Source organism: Rhincodon typus, chromosome 20 (genome assembly GCF_021869965.1).
Source record: "Rhincodon typus isolate 14 chromosome 20, sRhiTyp1.1, whole genome shotgun sequence".
In the NCBI taxonomy this organism is placed as follows: domain Eukaryota; kingdom Metazoa; phylum Chordata; class Chondrichthyes; order Orectolobiformes; family Rhincodontidae; genus Rhincodon; species Rhincodon typus.
In genome coordinates, this window is record NC_063351.1 from 30696329 (window position 1) to 30716048 (window position 19720).

At 39.0% G+C, this 19720-nt stretch overlaps 1 protein-coding gene across 3 annotated transcripts in view; it reads left to right on the top strand.

Moving 5' to 3' along the window:
- Positions 1 to 19225, top strand: part of tial1 (TIA1 cytotoxic granule-associated RNA binding protein-like 1) — a 40054-nt gene extending 20829 nt beyond the window's left edge. For 2 of the 3 annotated variants that reach the window (XM_048609113.1, XM_048609114.1), the window contains exons 6-12: positions 5298 to 5373; positions 11230 to 11338; positions 15806 to 15901; positions 16017 to 16101; positions 18073 to 18196; positions 18315 to 18457; positions 18750 to 19225. In XM_048609113.1, the coding sequence (XP_048465070.1) occupies positions 5298 to 5373; positions 11230 to 11338; positions 15806 to 15901; positions 16017 to 16101; positions 18073 to 18196; positions 18315 to 18457; positions 18750 to 18870 (754 nt within the window). In that variant the 3' untranslated portion in view covers positions 18871 to 19225. Of the gene's footprint in view, positions 1 to 4750; positions 4824 to 5297; positions 5374 to 11229; positions 11339 to 15805; positions 15902 to 16016; positions 16102 to 18072; positions 18197 to 18314; positions 18458 to 18749 lie in introns of all 3 variants that reach the window. The other variant, XM_020535042.2, reaches the window with a different exon arrangement.
- The last annotated feature ends 495 nt before the right edge of the window (positions 19226 to 19720 follow it).

Below are 19720 nucleotides of genomic sequence, written 5' to 3' on the forward strand. Positions count from 1 at the left end.
AAAAAAAAAAAAAAAAAAACTCCTAAGACCTGTTTCAGTCAGACCTCAGAGGGTCGGGTGTGTTGGTGCAGACCTATAAGAGCAGAATCAGACTGGCAGCAGGGGGTTGGGTGGAGAGAAGTAAGGGGAGGCTTCGTGGATTTTTCAAGGCACTGGAATGTCTACTATTGTTACAGCTGCAGGAGCCAAGCCTCATGGTTGCATCATTTATGCCACATCAGAAGATCAAAAAAGAGCCAGGATTTAAAGCACCCTTACAACTGTTCATGTGGTTGGAGCTCCATGGTAGCCATTGTTTGAACACTTAATCCCAAAAAAATGGAATGTCCACTTTAAAGAAGTCCTGATCTATTTTATAATGCAAATCTCATGAGTGCTGCAGGCTCTTGAATATATTTTGTTGTAATTGTATGCCACTCGCAAAAGATCTGCTAGTTTGCTATGCAAATTCCAAGGAATGTTGTAAAACCAAAACCTCCCCCCACCCCCAACACACACAATTCAATCCCTCCTGCTGTACACTGTTTTATCCTTCCCAGCCTTATTGCCTGTTTTCTCTCTTTCCACTCTTTTGCTTGCATGTTTTCTCACTTGCACTCGGTTGCTTGCAGTTTCTTACTTGCGCTCGATTTCTTGCTTGCTCTTCCTTTCCTTCTTTTGTCTTTCACACTCACCCACTCCTTGTTTGTACATGTTCTTTCTCACTCATGCTGTCTTTCTCTTCATTCTTTCTTGTTCATGCTCACTCTCTGTTGCTCGCACCCTTTCTCATGTTCTCAATATCATTGTCTAACAAACATATTTTAACGTGGCTAAATTTTCTATTTTGAGTATTTGGAAGAATTAATAGTTCTATTTTAAATTAACTTCTTGAAGAAGGGGTACGCTTGTAGCAATTCGCTGCTTTACTTGATATTTTCCTGAACAAATTTAGTGCTAATTCATGGAAGTACGGTCATACTTGATTTTGCATCATGGTTCTATGAAGGCCTGTATTGTAGTTCCCTGCATTGTTTAGCACCTGTATCAGTAACGTATCTATTAGCTTTTCTTCGCTATAATTCTTTCCGATTTGTACTTGAAATGAAAGTAATATGCAGGTTTCTGTCATGTCCTGGATTCAGTGGCCATAAGGGTATTTTCAAGAAATGTGATGTCCATTGGTACGAAAGCTTTGCTTTGTTTTGAGCTGGATTATTTTATCCGGACATCTCCCCAGGAGGAAGTGTCTCTTTATGTTCTGTTTTTTCACTTGTACTGGAAGATGCATAGCAGTTAAACTACTTGAAAGATGAGAAATCTGTGCTAAATGGATGTCAGAACTAGGCCACAAGTTTGTTCACCATACCCTTGATGTAAAATGTTTAATTCCACACCATTATCTAAATGCTGGAAGATTTTTCATGAGTGACATAGTGCCAGGTTTTGAAGTATAAAGAAGTATATATAGTATTGTTGTTTAGTCTTAATGTTTATTTTTAAGTAACTTAATTTGTATCAGCACTTGTCGCCTTAGCATCTGTCCTCCAAAAGTGCTGTTCTTGTATTTTGCAATTTGCCCAAGTTTTGTTGGTTTAGGAATTTTGTTGAATCTAATCAAAAAATGTCAGCAGTAGAAGCGGTTTGCATATGGATTTGATCTCCATGTGTAAATTTTTAAACACTGGCTGTGGGTGCGTGAACATGGATTAAATTTAATTCATATCAAGATTACGGCTGGATGTAGTCCAAAGAAAATACTCTCTCTCATGTCAAGTGTAAAATGTGAGTAAGAAATGGGCTGGTGTAAAACGTTTGTGTATTAGTTTTTGAACTAGTTTGCAGTTGTACCTCTATGGTTCTTATTTTCAAAGTACTGTTTACAAATTCAAATTGATGTGATTTTTTTTCAGGTATTGAGGTAGAATCGTTATATAACTGAAGTTGTTTTGCAGACTGAATTTTAAACTTTAGAATTTGAAGTTAAAGAGCATCTCTTGACTCTAATCGCTATTTGTATACAGTGATCATTTTGGTTGTTCTCATGACTATTTCAATAATTGAAGTTGCTGAGCATAGTTTTGATGGCATTTTCATTGCATGTACACAAAACCTGAGCTTTCTCTTTGTCAGTGATAACATGAACAGTTCATCCATTGGTGCCTATCATTCACACTTCTATCACCTGTAACCCTCCTGACATGTCATACCACTTTGTGCATAATGATGAAGCAGCTCAAGGTAGTCAGGACCAAGTTAATTGCCAACAAATAGGAATTGATTTTGTTTGCAAGCTTTGTAGCTGCTCAGATTCTCTGATTTTTTTGTTTTGTTCACTGTGATGTCATTTGAAGTGGATTGTTGTTACTTTTATGTCCTGCCTTGTTTTATTTTCAGATATATTCTTTACCTAGTCGGCCTTAACTGAATATTGTGTTTTACCATGTCATTGAATATTACGTATTCATCTGTAAAGAGATTAGATTGCTGACAGGTGGTTGGCAAGTAGGTCACTAAGTAATGACTGTATGGAAAACAATTTCATGGTAGTTTGTGTTTTAGGACTTGTTGACCGTTTGGATTGTGAAGATCTAGGGCATTTTAGGACAGTTTTACTGTATCCAAGGTTGCCTTACTTACTTAAATTTGGATGTATTGTCAATTTGAGTATCTATTGGTTCTGTTTTTATGAAGATTGCATTTCATTTTTAAGGCGTTATTTTAAAATGTGTATAGTTAACAGTGGAGGAGAGTATGCTTGTATTTCATGCCCTGAATTTTGTAGATGGATTTGAATACTCACTTTAGTGGTGTGAGGGATTGGAGGGCATTAAATTTAACTGGTTTGGTTTGGGTGGGAATGTTCTGGCTGAGGATGAAACTCAACCAATAAAATTCAATCTACAACACTGTGTATGCAAAGAAAATTCTGCTTAAGTTAAACAAACCTGTCAGCAGTTTTGGTCATAGTTTTTTTTTAAGACATAAGACAAGCTTGTCTGATGGCAACTTACCATTGAAGTAGACCACCTAGCAATAAAAATTGGTTGTGTAGCAAAATTTGTGGTTCTGATACCTATGTAGCATGATAAATGTGCATTCTTTTAAGTAATGAAATCACTATTGGTTGCAATTCCTTTGTCCTTTTTTCAAGTAATATGTTTATGGATTCCATATCTGAATTTAAATTAACTCACCAAATTGTTTTCAACATAACTAAGCTGTTACAGTACTGGGGCAGTCTGCATGTATATAACTTAGTTAAGTGAATTCTGGATCAGTTGATTCTTAAGGTTGAATTATTCTCTGCAACCGTAACAATGACCCAGAATAGCTGGAGTCAGGCATCTGTGGTATGTGCTATGGGTTTGTTTATTATTATTCATCGCCCTTCAATCCATATTTTTGCACTGCAAATTGCTGGAAGGGAAAGCTAATAATGAGGCATCTGAGACCATGGTGAATGACAGGATCAATAATCCATCTGCTTAACTAGTAAAATTAAGGATGCAGAAAGAAACTGCACAAAAGAAGGTAATTATTAAATATTCAGAAGTACATTTTGGTTGGGGGGTGGGTAGAGGAGATAGGAAAGTTCTTTTTTTAAAAAAAAATACATGAAGGACCTGCAGGTGTGAGACTTGAATTTTAGTTGTTCGCTTTCCATGCCTCTCTGATGGAGAATGGAGTATTAAGATCAGTAATCACTCCATTGTGTTTAAAAGAAAAAGCAGCCCTAACATTATGCAGCAAGCAATTCACATTTACAGCATAATCCAACAATGTTTGTGCATGGGGAGGTTAATGGTGAGTTCCTGTTTTTGAGAGTCTAATGGAGCATGCAAAGTGGCCCACAGTTTGGGCAATTCACAACTTATGGTTTATAATTTGCACTCTCAAATTTGCTGTTTATAAACGCGATAATGATGGCATGCTCTGTGAACTTATGATTTTGTCGTCAGCTTATGGGCCAATGTATAAATTTACAAAACATTTTATATGCATCTGGCTAGTACAGATTAATGTGTAGTATCAGTCTTCTACCAGTCGGTGTTGCTGGCAGACTTTAGAATAATTTGGTGTTCAAAATGCATGTTAGGGCCATTGTCAATATTAGTGTTTGTTGTTTCTTGACACCTGTTAAAATTGCAAGGTTCAGTTCATGCTACATTGTAAAATGGATTTGAATACATACTTTAACACCTTTCTTTTAAATTCTCTTGCTTATTTGCACTTAAACCTACATGTTGATTAACATTTTATATACTTTCAACTACCTGTGTTGTAATGACTGGTCTGGTATGTATTTCTGCTTTCGTACTTCTCCTCTAAATAGTAAATTAGTGTAAATTTCAACAGAAGAGCACTGTAAGACTGCTTGTACAGAGGCTACAGAAAATAATGGCAATGTGCAGCTTTTTGTAGTTTGAGTCATAATTAAAAGTAATAGCATTCTGGTTATTTTACAGAATTGCTGTTAAGAATGGACAGGATCCCCATGGCTAACTGCAAGGAACTGTGCACACTGGAAGTTCATTAACTCAGTTGTAGTTTTTTCTCATTTCTATTTATTCTCTTTTTTAATAAATTTATTAGACTTGATTGTTAACATTTTAATGTGCTCTATATAGTGCGAATTTCGTATTCCCAATCCTATTGACGTGCTTACAAATCCTATGTAATTGTTGTTCGTACTGGTGTGCTTAGTATTGTTTTAGTTTCATATTCATTTTCTAAATTTCTGAAAGTCTCAATTTTTCAAAATTTACAGCTGCCCACAGTCCAAAAAGAGGGTAGAGAATTGACCATACCAAGAAAAATAAAGAATTCAGTTAACAGGCGATGTATGCCTTTTTTAATTCCTATTTTTTTTCTCTTTTCTGAATTTTTATATTTCAAATATTTGTGTGGCTAGGTAGAACACACATTATTAAAGGCTCTGTATAGAAATGCATGGTTAAGGAAAATTGGAATTGGAATTGTATTTTGTATTTCAGACTATTTCTCAGCTTAGTGCTAGTGAGGGTTAGTGTTTTTTTTTAAAAAAAAAAATTTGTTGAAGAGTTCTTGGTTTCCAGTTCAGTATAATTAGTGAAACAGAGTTCAGGATACTACAGTTTGCATGTTTGCTATTTACTGCTACACTAAAGGTTAAGTTGTAACAAAGGATAGAAGAATTAGTTATTATGGTGGGATTATAAAAAGCCCTTTTTTTTGAAAGTTGACTTGTGCTGACAATACAGTGTGTGTGGTTCCTTTTTTATTTTGTTCAGGAGTATGTTACATTTTTATTTATTCATTTCTATCTGTTTACACAGGGATGCTCGTGTTGTAAAAGACTTGGCAACAGGGAAATCTAAAGGGTATGGATTTGTATCTTTCTACAGTAAACTGGTAAGTTCTTCTGAAATATAATGCAGTTACTTAACAGTTTAGCCATTAAAATGATGACATTGCAGTATTTGGTTGATGGTATATAATTAAGTTTTACTGAAAAATGGAATTACTGGTGGCAGTTTTCATCCTGCATTCACAAGGACAATGCAAGAATATCAGACTTCAAAAAATTCATACTGCTTGGATAACGGGGTTTTGATTGACCAGAAAATGGAGTCTGTTTGGATTAGTGGTTGCTGTGGAGCATTTATCAGAAAATGGGTAACCACCAAATTTTGATGTGAATGCAAAAGAGACCTGTTGATTTTGGTTCTGGCATTGTCCAGCAAGTTTTTGTTGAGTCATAAAAGCGTAATAGTTAGACATCTATTTTCTGTTTGCAGATAGAGCTGAGCTGACTGGTTTCTGAGAGTTGCAAACAAAAGCTTAGGAGGCAGCTGTTCCCAGGTGTATTCCCCGTAGACTGTCCTGATCAATCAGTCAACACCTTTTTCTCAGGCAATATAAATTGATGTTCCCTCTGAAGTTTGGTATTCCTGCATCTATTCTCATGAGTGCAAGACACGGGGGCTTTGATCACATCATCTCATGCAGTCTCAGAGCTGTGCAGCATGGGAAGAGGCCCTTCGACCCATTATATCCATGTGATGATCAAACATTTATCTCATCTAGTTCCACTTTCCAGCACTTGGTCCATTGCTTTGTATACTCTGGCATTTCATGCGTTTGTCTATTTGTTAGATGTTATGATGTCTCCTGCTTCTCCCGCCATTTTTTAGGCAGAGAGTTCCAAGCACCCACCATTCTGGGTGGAAGAAATTCTTCCTTCAGTTCCTTAAAGTAGAGTCATACAGCATGGAAACAGACACTTCGGTCCAACTCATCCGTGCTAACCAAGTTTCCCAAACTGAACTAGTCCCATTTGCCAGCACTTGGCCCAGATCCCTCTACACCTTTCCTACTCATGTACTTGTCTAAATGTCTTTTAAATGTTGTAACTGTACCTGTTTGGCAGTTTATTCCACATATGAGCTACCGTCTATGTAAAAGTTGTCCCTCGGATCCCTTTTAAAATCTCTCTCCTCTCACCTTTTTTTAAATGTTTTTCCTCTCACCTTAAAAACATGCCCCCTTGTTTCGAACTTCCCCATCCTAGGGAAAAGACCTTTGCTATTCACTTTTCTGTACCCCTCATGATTTTATAAACCTCAAGGTTACTCCTCGATCCTATGCTCCAGTGAAAATGTCCCAGCTTATCTAGCGTCTCATTATAACTGAAGCCCTCCTGTCCTGCTAACATCCTTGCAATCTTTTCTGAACCCTCTCCAATTTAATAATATCTTTCCTAAACCCCCTTCCTTTTAACCTTAAATTACCCCTGCATGAAGAGAATAAGTTTCTTCCCATCTATCCTATCTGTGACAGTCAGGTTATTCCGCAGCCTTCTTTGCTTTAAGGAAGATAATCCCAACCTGTGTAGTTTCTTTTCATAGGTAAAACGTTCCAGCCCAGGGAACACCCTGGTGAACCTCCTCTGTGTCTTCTCTAGTGTGATCACCACCTATATTGTGGTGACCAGAACTGCCACCCTACTCCATACTTGGCCTAACTAACATTTTGAACAGCCCTATCATAATCTCCTTGCTCTTGTACTCAATGGCTGAAGTAGTAAAGACAAGACTGTTTCAGCAACAGTACTTTTCTGCTGATTTAAATTCATAATATACAGTTATCACCTTACACCTGTCATTGGGAAAAGTTAGTCAGTTATGGGACACTATTTAGGACAATATTTCGAAACACATAATCAAGCAGAGTCAATGTCTCTTCATGAAGCCGCAATCATGCTTGACAAATTTATTAGGTTCTTTGAACAAATAACAAACAACAGGGTAGATAAAGGGTAAGCAGTGGAAATATATATAATAAATATACTTTTGGATTTCCAAAAGTTGTTTGATAAGGTGCTGTGCCTAAGGCTACGTAATAAGAGCCCATGCTGTTGCAGTAGTACGTTTGAATGGATAGAGGACTGGCTAACTAATGGAAGATAGGTGAGGTTGTTGACTTGCTCGCCGAGCTGGCTTGTTTTCATTCAGACGTTTCATCACCATGGTAGGAAACATCATTTACGCCTCCGATGAAGTGATGTTGTTCTGCTCCACTCAGAATTTGTACTGTCTGGTCCGTTATGGTGAGTAGTGTCATTTCCAGTTTTTTTTCTGTATGGGTTTGTATATGGGGTTCAATTCCAAATGTTTGATTGCATTATGGGTTGAGAACCATGCTTCAAGGAACTCCTGTGCATGTTTATGTTTGGCTTGGGCTACTATAGTTACATTGTCTCAGTTAAACTGATGGCTTTCATTTCCGAGTGTACTGATATTAGGGAAAGTTTGTCGTGTCGTTTTGTTGCTAGTTGAGGTTCGCGTATTCTGATGGCTAGTTTCCTTCCTGCCTGTCTGATGTAATGTTTGTGGTAGTTGTTGCATGGCATTTTGCAAACTGCATTGCTTCAGCAGGTCGTGGGAATGGGGTCTTTAATCCTTGAGTGTTTGTTGTAGAGTGGTGTGGGCTTGTACGCTACCATGATTCATAGTGGTCTTTGGAGTCTTGTTGTCAGTTCTGATATATTCTTAATGTAGGGCAGTGTGGCCAGTGTGTTAGGGTGTACCTTGTCCTCTTGTCTATTCAGTAGGCACTTGCATATGAAGTTGTGGGGATATCTGTTCATAGCAAAGATTTTTGTATAGGTGCTGTTCTTCTTTCCTGCATAGTTCTGGAGTGTTGCAGTGAGTCATGGCCCGTTTAAATAGTATCCTAATGCAGCTTTTTTGTCAAAGTGCGTAAGCTAGTATTTTCCCACATCATACTCCATCTACTAAGTTTTTGCCCATTCACCTAATTGGTCGGTACACCTCTGTGGACTCATTGACCCTTCCTCCCTCTCTACTTGCCTTCCCATCTATTTTTGTGTAATCTGCAAAAGTGGCAATGTTTGCTATGAACAGATATCCCTGCAACTTCATCCGCAGATACCTACTAAAGAGACAACAACAAGAACACCCTGGCCACATTGCCCTACATCAAGAACGTATTAGAACTGACAACAAGACTCCTAAGACCACTAGGAATCATGGTAGCACACAAGCACACAAGCCCACAAACACCTCCCAAGGTTTAAAGACCCCATTCCCACAACATGCAGAACCAACGTGGTTTACAAAATACCATGCAGCAACTGCCACAAACATTACATCGGACAGACAGGAAGGAAACTCGCCATCAGAATACACTAACATCAGGTAGGAGCAAAGCGACACGACGAACTTTCCTTAATATCAGTACACTCGAACAATGAAGGCCATCAATTTAACTGGGACAGTGTAACTATAATAGCCCAAGCCAAACATAGACACACACAGGAATTCCTAGAGGCATGGTTCTTGACCTGTAATGCAATCAACAACCAATAGAATTGGACCCCATATACAAACACAAACAAATCAGAACTGGAAATGACACTACTCACCACAACGGACTGGACAGTATAAACTCCATGCAGAGTAGAACAACATTGCTTCATCGGAGGCTCCACTGATGATGATACTCAGCATGCTGACGAAACGCTTGAACAAAAACAAGCCAACTCAGCGAGCAAGTTAACAACCTCATCCACAACCTGAGCTACAAATCTTTGCTAAAACTTTAATTACTGGAATTGGAGGCAGTCCAGAGAAAGTTCATTAGGTTGATTATGGATAGGGAGGGATTTTCTTATGAGGAGAGCTGGAGTAGTTGAACATATCCCCACTGGAGTTCTGAAAAATGAGAGGAGACCATATCGAAACAGATATTCTTAGGGGCCTTGACAGGGTAAATAAGGAAAGTGCTTTGCCCTGAAGGAGAATTTAGGACCAAAGGTCATAATCTCAGTAAGGGGTCACCCGTTTAAGATAACAAATTTCTTCTGAGGGTGGTGAATCTGTGGAATTCTTTACCACAGAGTGCTGTCAAGGCTGGGTTGTTGAGTATTCAAGGATGAGATGGACTGATTTTTAATCAGCAAGTCAATTATGGAATTTGGGGAAGAGGGAGAAAAATATATTTGAAGATCTGATCAACCATGTTCTCATTGAATAGTGGAACGGACTCGATGGACTGTTAATTCTGTAATAACTCCGCTTGTTCTGTTTCTCTAAGCATTTCACTTAATTGCATTAAATTCATTTTTGGAAAAAAAGGTGCTTTCATTGGATTATCTCCTTGTAGGAATAAGTTAAAGGAAGCTGTAGGTAAAAGTAGTATTCTGTGCTTGGGACAGTAGATAGAGATTTTCCTTCATAACTAGGATACCTTAGAAAATGTTTGAAACCTGTAATACTTGTGCTGAATTTATTTGCTAAAGTTAATTTATAATTTAAGTCTGCCAATTTCAAAACTCTTTCTTGGAAGAACTGCATTCTCTTCCACGGAGTAATAGATGAAGGACAAAATCACAGTTCTGTCTGAAATAATACAGAACCCTTAATGCAATGGAAAATATCAATAATAACTTTGAATTATATGCATGTCTGTTAATGTATGGTTATTTGTGTCTAATGAACTAATGCTGCATGAAATGCACCTGTTAAATTGAGCTTTCATTGGATTTAGTTGTGCCAGCTGCAATTTTGAGTTTATTTACTGTTATAAAATTACTGTTAAATATGCAAAATGATCAGATTCTTGTTTACAGCTGTGTTGCTGAACTAGATATCAGGGCGGATTGGATCAATAGGTAGGTTGGGTGAATGGAATGGAGAAAATATTCTAGGCATGCTAATTTTAAGGATTATTGTGCAATTTATGGCAGATTACAGATCAATTTTGACAGATACTCTTGTTGATACATCCTAATGGTCTAGGACTAGTTAAGAACAATGGAATTTTAATCTAGCTTCTAATTGGTAGTATCACTTCACTATGCACACTGCTACAACTTCAGATGGAAAATAACTTTTTGCTTCTTGGGTTAAGAGTAATGTGATTACCTTTTGGCTTAACGGTAAAGGATATTTTAGAAACTGAAAATTTGATCTGTTCTCTCTAACTTGCATTTCTGTGAAATTTAATTTTCAGTACAGATTACTTGGAATTGAATTCTGAAAAACTTAACCTTTTGCTGTTAAGTGAACTTAAGTGGGATTCCGGATAATCTGCAGCAATTCTGTGTTCAGAAACTTTTGATTTGATTGTCACCCCTCTCTTTCAATTATTTAATTACCTCTTTTTGGAATAAATGTCTCCATGTAGCCTCGAATCTATTGACTTAAGTACCTTGTGTGTAAAATAAGGGAGCACTTTGCCCCTCACAACTCTTCTGTTGTTATTTCGTAATCTTCCTCAACATTCTCTCATAAATCCTTAATATAATTTAGGTAACGTTTACCAAGTTTGATAGATCTGCTATGGCAGTAAAAAGCAAATAACTAATTTTGAGGAATTGATGCTTCTTATGGTGAAGATTGTTTTTAACCTGTGGATCTTTAAGAAAAAAGTCTTGTCAGTAAATGATTTCATAATTATATATGGATGCTTTTCATTTTGTAGGCATCAGTTGCTAAACTACAAATATTGATACCTGAAAAATTACATCGATGCTGTAGAATCAGAATAGCTGAGCAGCGTGTAACCTAGAAAAGTGTACTGCATTTTTGTATGTTTATCTATGCAACATGCAGTTTGCATGTAACTGTGTCTACATAATTAAATTTGTAGTTGAATTTTCATAATTGGCAAACTCAGTGAACCTTGAGTTGGATGATTATTGTGAAAGGCAGAATTTATATCACATGTTTATCTGTGTCATAGGATGCAGAAAATGCAATTGTGCATATGAGTGGTCAGTGGCTGGGAGGCCGGCAAATTCGAACAAACTGGGCAACACGCAAACCACCAGCCCCAAAGAGTGCACCAGAAAGTAAGTTTCTCTGCCTCAAGTCAATAGTTTTTGAAGATGCCCAGTTTACTGTCCATGATATTAAACTAGAATTTGTTTTTCATTGACTGAATTGATGAGAATTTGTTCACATTTAGGTAAATCCTTCAACCAGTTGTTTATAACTGGAGTAGGAACTTGAACTTTGACTTGATTATCCTTATGTTTTTAACAAATGATTTTGGCATAAATTCAACCATTTAATCTTTTTGCAGATTTGATAAATGTTGAAGGGTTTATTAATCATGAGCAGAACTTTGTGTCTATTAGTGCACCATATTCCTTATGTACCAAGACCTAGAAATTAAATTTGAGTTTGTAGAGTGAATGTACAGGAGGATTGGAGGGGGTCCATTTCAGTGCTCATTTTCTAAGATATCAAACCACGTCATTACAGGCCATTTAGTGGTAAGGAGAATTTTGAAGTGAAATTGCTGTTTTCTTTTTGATGAAGAGAAAATAAATAGGAACAACCAACACAGATTGTAGCAACAAAGTTTGTCCTTTACAAGTCTGATATCATTCTTTAATGGAGATGGTTTGTGGGATAAATGTAAAATATGTTGAAGGATGAAGTACCAAATTGGATTTTATAACTAGCAGATTATGGACAATATTTTGATTTAAGTGGACCGTGCTAACCTAGAAGGATTCAGTTCAGAAGTCATTTCTGATCTTGTGCATGCTGATGATTTCCATACAAGTCGGAGGAAACAATATCCAATTCTGAAGACTTAAAATCGGAGGTTGTATGTAAATTGAGCACTGGTAGCACGTTAATGCATTGGAAGAATAAATAGGCACGAACAGGTGGATTTCTGAGAAAATACTTTTATGGGAAAACTGGAAAAGATGAATTTGAGGCTATGATTTCCTAGCCATTAAAATGATTTGGTGTTAGAAATATCACTTTGTCTCTCTTTTTCTCTCTCCCTCTCTCTCTCTTTCTCCCTCTCCCTCTCTCTCTCTCTCTTTCTCTCTCTCTTTCTCCCTCTCTCTCTCTTTCTCCCTCTCTCGAAAAGCTGATGGAATATTGAGTTTTATGGCAAGAAGGATACCATATAGGCCGTTGAAGTAAGGGTGAACCTGTCAGGCCTTGCAGTTTGACTACTGTTGGAAATTTTGGCTTCACACAAGGGAAGGATGTTGAGGTCACCAAGACCTTGACAGCATTGATTAACTAGGGAGGTGCATGTTGTTCGGAAACAAATGGGGCATGTAAAATGAAGTTTTGTATGTTAGAATTCTCAGCTGATTTGTGTTTTAAAATGCATGGAGTGGATGGAGGCTTTTGAATGGAAGGCAGCATGGATTGAAGGCTAAATGTATGAGAATTGAGGTAGAATGGGTTTTTCTTTTAGATGGGAGATGAGGCTCTAAAATTTAAAGGATCAATCATGTCTCCAAAGGATAAATTAAATGCTAAGATTGTAGAAGTAGAAATGTGGGATTGGGACCTTTGCTCATGTGCAGATAAACACCAAAATGAGTTATTTGGGCCCATTTCTCCTTTATAATATGTGATTCTGTTATTGTTAACTTTCTTTGCTGTCCAAACTCAACTTGCCTATGGCCAGTTAGTTGTATTTATTCTCATTGCATCTCCATTTGAAAGACACAAAGCATCAACCATAAGCTACTACATCTGTGAATAATGCAATATTAAAATGCAACAAAATGTAGAGCTGGATGAACACAGCAGGTCAAGCAGCATCAGAGGAGCAGGAAAGCTGATGTTTTGGGCCTAGACCCTCCTTCAGAAATGGGGGAGGGGAAAGGAGTTCTGAAATAAATAGGGGGAGAGGGGGAGGCGGATAGAAGATGGATAGAGGAGAAGATAGGTGGAGAGGAGACAGACAGGTCAAAGAGGCGGGGATGGAGCCAGTAAAGGTGAGTGTAGGTGGGGAGTTAGGGAGGGGATAGGTCAGTCCAGGGAGGATGGATAGGTCAAGGGGGCAGGATGAGGCTAGTAGGTAGGAGATGAGGGTGGGGCTTGAGGTGGGAGGAAGGACAGGTTAGGGAGGCGGGGACAGGCTGGGCTGGTTTTAGGATGTGGTCAGGTGAGGGGAGATTTTGAAGCTTGTGAAGTCCACATTGATAACCATTGGGCTGCAGGGTTCCCAAGTGGAATGAGGTGCTGTTCCTGCAACCTTCGGGTGTCATCGTTGTGGCACTGCAGGAGGCCCAGGATGGACATGTCATCTGAGGAATTGGAGGGGGAGTTGAAATGGTTTGCGACTGGGAGGTGCAGTTGTTTATTGCGAACCGAGCGTAGGTGTTCCGCAAAGCGGTCCCCAAGCCTCCGCTTGGTTTCCCCGATGTAGAGGAGGGCACAATGGGAACAGCGGATACAGTATACCACATTAGCTGATGTGCAACACAGCTACCTAGAATACACCTGTTACCACCCACCTTCCTGCAAAAATGCCATCCCTTATTCCCAATTCCTTCGCCGCCTCCGCCGCATCTGCTCCCAAGATGAGGCGTTCCACTCCCGAACATCTCAGATATCCTCATTTTTCAAGGACCGCAACTCCGCGCCCCCCCCCCCACCAAAAAAAAAAGTGGTCGAGAATGCCCTCGACCAGGTCTCCCGCATTTCCCACAACTCATCCCTCACATGTCCTCCCCGCAATAACAACCAAAACAGAATCCCCTTCATCCTCACGTACCACCCCACCAACTTCCGGATCCAACGCATCATCCTCCGACACTTCTGCCGTCTGCAATCCGACCCCACCACCAAAGACATCTTTCCCTCCCCACCCTTACCTGCTTTCCAGAGGGACCACTCTCTCCGAGACTCCCTTGTCCACTCCACACTCCCATCCAGCCCCACCACACCCGGCACTTTTCCCTGCAACCGCAGGAAGTGCTACACCTGCCCCAACACCTCACCCCCCATCCCAGGCCCCAAGAAGACTTTCCACATCAAGCAGATGTTCACCTGCACATCAGCTAATGTGGTATACTGTATCCGCTGTTCCTGTTGTGGCCTCCTCTACATCGGGGAAACCAAGCAGAGGCTTGGGGACCGCTTTGCGGAACACCTATGCTCGGTTTGCACTAAACAACTGCACCTCCCAGTCGCGAACCATTTCAACTCCCCCTCCAATTCCTCAGACGACATGTCCATCCTGGGCCTCCTGCAGTGCCACAACGATGACACCCGAAGGTTGCAGGAACAGCACCTCATATTTAGAAGGTAGTTAAAAACCCAAAACCACCCCAGCTTGTCCCTGCCTCCCTAAACTGTCCTTCCTCCCACCTACCCCTCCTCCCACCTCAAGCCCCACCCCCATCTCCTACCTACTAGCCTCATCCCGCCTCCTTGACCTGTCCGTCCTCCGTGGACTGACCTATCCGCTCCCTAACTCCTCACCTACACTCACCTTTACTGGCACCATCCCCGCCTCTTTGACCTGCCTGTCTCCTCTCCACCTATCTTCTCCTCTATCCATCTTCTATCCGCCTCCCCCTCTTTCCCTATTTATTTCAGAATCCCTTCCCCCATTTCTGAAGGAGGGTCTAGGCCCGAAACATCAGCTTTCCTGCTCCTCTGCTGCTTGACCTGCTGTGCTCATCCAGCTCTACACCTTGTTATCTCAGATTCTCCAGCATCTGCAGTTCCTACTATCTTATTAAAATGGAACAATGCATTTTTATTGCACATCTAGTAGCTTGTATACAACGAGGATAAAAGAATTTATTTTCCCTTCTCCCAACTTGCTGTGGCAGGTTATGCACATATCTGCTTGAATACTTATTTTTTAAAATTAATTCATGACTGGGAAGAGAGCTTTGCTGGTATTCATGTCCTTGAAGGTAATGATTGGCGAGCCACCTTCTTGAACTGCTACAGTGCATGTGGTACAGTTGCATTGACAGTAGTGTTAGAGTTCCAGCATCTTGACACAACTGTAACATTTAAATCAGGGTGGTATGTGACTTGGAGGGGATTTAGATAATGTTCCCATTCACCTGCTGTGCTTGCTGTTCAAGTTGACAAAAGTCTCAATGCCACAGATAGTAATGGGGAGAACTTTGAAGAGTAGACATGGTCATTTAAATTGATCAGGGTTGCCAATCTGATTTTATTGTTAGACTTAAATGGTTGGATATAGTAGTTTGTGATGTCATTCTAGAAGGTAGTTAAAAATCACCCATGTTGTGGACCTTCAATGCACATGACCATATTTGATAAGGGAGGCAGATTTCCTTCCCTAAAAACACTTGATAAAGTACATAAGTTTTTAAACAATAAATCAGTAGTTTTATAGTTCTTGTTACTAATAACTTCTCATTCCAGCTTTGTTTAATTTAGTGAATTTAAATTACCCTGCTGCCAAATTATGTTTACTTTGCTTCATTAGTCTGGGTCTTTGTGTTGCATCACCAATGCTACTGATGAAGGTTGAGGAAATGTTTTTCCCTCTTTTTACTTTGTAGGTAGTTCTAAACATCTAAAATTTGAAGAAGTAGTGAATCAGTCTAGTTCTACAAATTGTACTGTCTACTGTGGTGGTATTGCATCAGGCTTGACAGGTATGGACATTCATTTTAATATATAACATAATGGATCATCATTTATTAAAACAGAATATTTGGATATTGTAGGACTAACATTCTTGTACATTTTATAATTCTTCAATTCTTATAGAACAACTTATGCGTCAGACTTTCTCACCATTTGGGCAAATTATGGAAATCAGAGTTTTCCCAGAAAAGGGGTACTCATTTGTTAGGTAAGTCCAACTGTAACACTTTTTTTTTGTTTGACATTAAATTTAACCAATTAATCAAGTGTTAACCAATTCTTAAGATTCAAGGTGGATCATTGGCTTCACTTTTTTTTATGTATGAGCTGCAGTCCAGTGAAAGTTGTATTGCAAAAAGTATCATAAAAATATTAGTTAATCTCCATCTACGCAGTATTACCTCCTGTTGTAATAATTAAATTTGTTTTACTGTAGGTGATGTTTATTTTAAGATGGTTACTCTGAGATCAGTGAAATTATTATCACTACCCTTGTTTTGGATTGCTCCATTTTGATTATATTTTGAGTAACACTGAAAGATACTATCTCTCTCATCCATTGGGTAGTATGTTGGACCTCCACTTTAAGTATTTCATTAAAATCTAAATATTCTAGTCAATTGGGAATGATGGATTACCTTTTTACAATTACGGTTAGTTGCTAAAATGTTAATGTACTAACTACTACATTTGATGACAGTAATATTTTGAAATCTGATGTCAAATTGGGCTATCCATTCACTGGCATACTGAGATGCTGATTGGACTACTTAATGGGCAGAGTAATGTTCTCAGTGATTTGAGACTTTCTGGTCAGAATCACTTTTGTCATTCATTACCTACCACTTCTGTAGGAAGTTGCCACACTGTCATGCCCTGTGTACATTTGATTGTGTTGTCCACTGCCTTTAGGATAAGACTGAAGCCAGGGATCTTTCTGTGGGTCAGTGGTGAGGGCTTTTTATGTGTTGCATACATCCCACAGATCAGTCCACCTATTTATGATTGATTCCTGCTTCATGAAATTAGTTGGTCTTTCTTGAAATGGCCAACAGTTTTGAGCACCGTCATGATTCATTTATAAAGTTTATAAGTTTTAAGTTTATAAAAACTTCAGACAATGTAGCTGATATCCCAGGTATTTCCATCTCCTAGAGCATAGAAGTATGGTAATGGATGGTACAAGAGGCATCTTGGTTATATATTCAATTAATGGAGTTGATGACTTGTATGTGCTCCCTCTGTGCATGCTAATTTATCAAGAATTTGCTAGCTGATGTCAAGATGACAAAGTGACGGTCTTTTCTGGAAAGCAAAATATCAAACATATCAGTCAATGCACCTAATTCATAGAATCCCTACAGTGTGGAAATGGGCCCTTCGGTCCAACGAGTCCACACTGATACTCATAACATCCCACCCAGACCCTTCCCACTGTAACCCTCCTAATCCTCTCATCCCTGAACACTACGGGCAATTTAGCATGGCCAATCCACCTAGCCTGCACATCTTTGGACTGTGGGAGGAAACCCACGCAGACACGGGGAGAATATGCAAACTCCACAGACAGTTGTTTGAGGGTGGAATCGAACCCAGAACCCTGGTGCTGTGAGGCAGCAGTGCTAACCACTGAGCCACCGTACCGCTAATGTTTGATTATAAACTTGAATAGGTCACCTGTGTTTACTTTCCCAGAATTTATGGAAACCTGGAATGGGTGAAAGTCCCAGTTACACTTCCTTTCTCTCTGTTTTGGTTTTGTTCTGCACATATACCTTTTTCCCTTGAACTATTCCTATTCCGACCTATACACTTCGGAGCAGTTGCCTTAACTCAGACTGCAGACTTTGCAGCAGTAGGCAGTAATAGATATGGCCATTAATCAAGCTGGCATCATCATAGGCACTGTCTAGATTTACAGATGAACAGCCGTGAGTTGCCTGAATATTGGCATATTGTTACTTCAGCACAAGCTGGTACTTTTTCAAAAATGAAGTTTAAAATCCCCTATACTTAGACTTAGTGTTTCTGGAGTACAGTAGGTATGTAAATGTTTTTTGTCATTGATTTAGAAGTGTGTAAAACATGGGTCCTTCGGGCAATCTCAAATTTTGGATGAATGTTGATGAATGTACACCAACTTGAGTTCACTTTTGTAAATTTTGCATTATTTTTGTAGGTTTGCAACACATGACAGTGCTGCTCATGCTATAGTGTCAGTAAATGGAACCACTATTGAAGGCCATATTGTTAAATGCTACTGGGGTAAAGAAACTACTGATTCTACCAACAAGTACCAACAGGTGAGCTAGTTACTAAATTAGTTAGGCTTACAACTGAAATCAGACTTCTGATTTCATTGCAGAGTATTATGAACAACTTATTTGTAATAATTTCATCACCTCTTCTTCTCTTATTCAGATGGAATTTACTCAGCCCTGGGGTCAGTGGGGTCAGTGGTATGGCAACGCTCAACAATATGGTCAGTATGTGGCCAATGGTTGGCAGGTGCCTTCTTATGGCATGTATGGCCAAGCGTGGAATCAGCAAGGATTTGGAGTCGAGTAAGTAATTTACTGGATTAAGCAGTTAGAACTCACAATTGAGGTCAGGCATTTTCAGACCCAGCTTCTCCATGAATTCCCCTATAATTTAGCCTGTGCACAAGAACAGTTTTTTAATTGTGCCTTCTCCTGAAGACCGGACCTTGAATTATTTTAGCTGTAACATTTAATCATACTTTACCCATTATTATTGGGAAGTTAAACTATTGTAGTTTAATTCATGTCCAATTAATGTACTGTAATCATGAAGTTTTAAGATAAATTTATTCTGGTGCTTTTGTTTTCTTTGCAGCCAACCTCAATCCGCACCTGCCTGGGTAGGTGGATTTAGTGCTCAGCCAGCACAGGGACAGGGTACAGCTGTTATACCTAACCAAGCTGGCTTTGGGATGGCAGGATACCAGACACAGTGACCAGGGACTCGTTCTATTTACCTACAAGTCAGGAGCCCAGAGTTTTCTGTTGATGAAACATCAAAATATTCACTGACACCATGAGTAAAATATAGACTATTTATTTTAAAGCTGAATATTTTAAAAATTCTATCGCAGCTGAGCTCATGGCGGAGGATGTGAAATGTTTCCCAGTTCTGCTCTTTTTCTCTGTTTGGGATGGGGAAGGTTTTGGTGGGTGGGGGGAAGCATATAATCTGTTAACTTGTTTTCAAAGAGTGAAGTAATCGAGAATGATGAATTTATTTTGAAAATGAAGTGCTATTGTGTATGAATTTAAAAAAAAATAAATACAGTGTTAGTGGGAAAATGTCAACCAGACTTTTGACAATCTTTTCATTTAGTTGAGCATTCCACAATATTAATTTCACCTTCTATTGTAAAGGGAGTTTTGAAGCCAGACTTGATGTTCAATAAACATAAAGTGACTGAATTTCACATTGCAATGGACCAACTGGCTGCTGTTTTCAGGGAACTTCTAATTTATGGCCATCTTGAAATGCCAGCGCACCACCATAGATTGAGATGCATCAAATTTAACACTGTACTTCAGCTTTAATTTTCATCTTTTGTGTTACTACCGAACGGAGCGAACTCCAAGCCCAATGAAAGTAACAGTTTTTTTTTTAAGTAAAAGTGATGCATCGCACTCTACAATCAGGAAATTGAGAAGGGAATATTGGCTTTACTGGACTGCTGGAGTCCCTTGCACTGTTTTGGCTGTGTTAACGATGTGCTCTACATTCTTGCATACGCATGGACATGAGGATTATTGTGAAGATTACAAGTGTAAATATCTATAGATAGCATT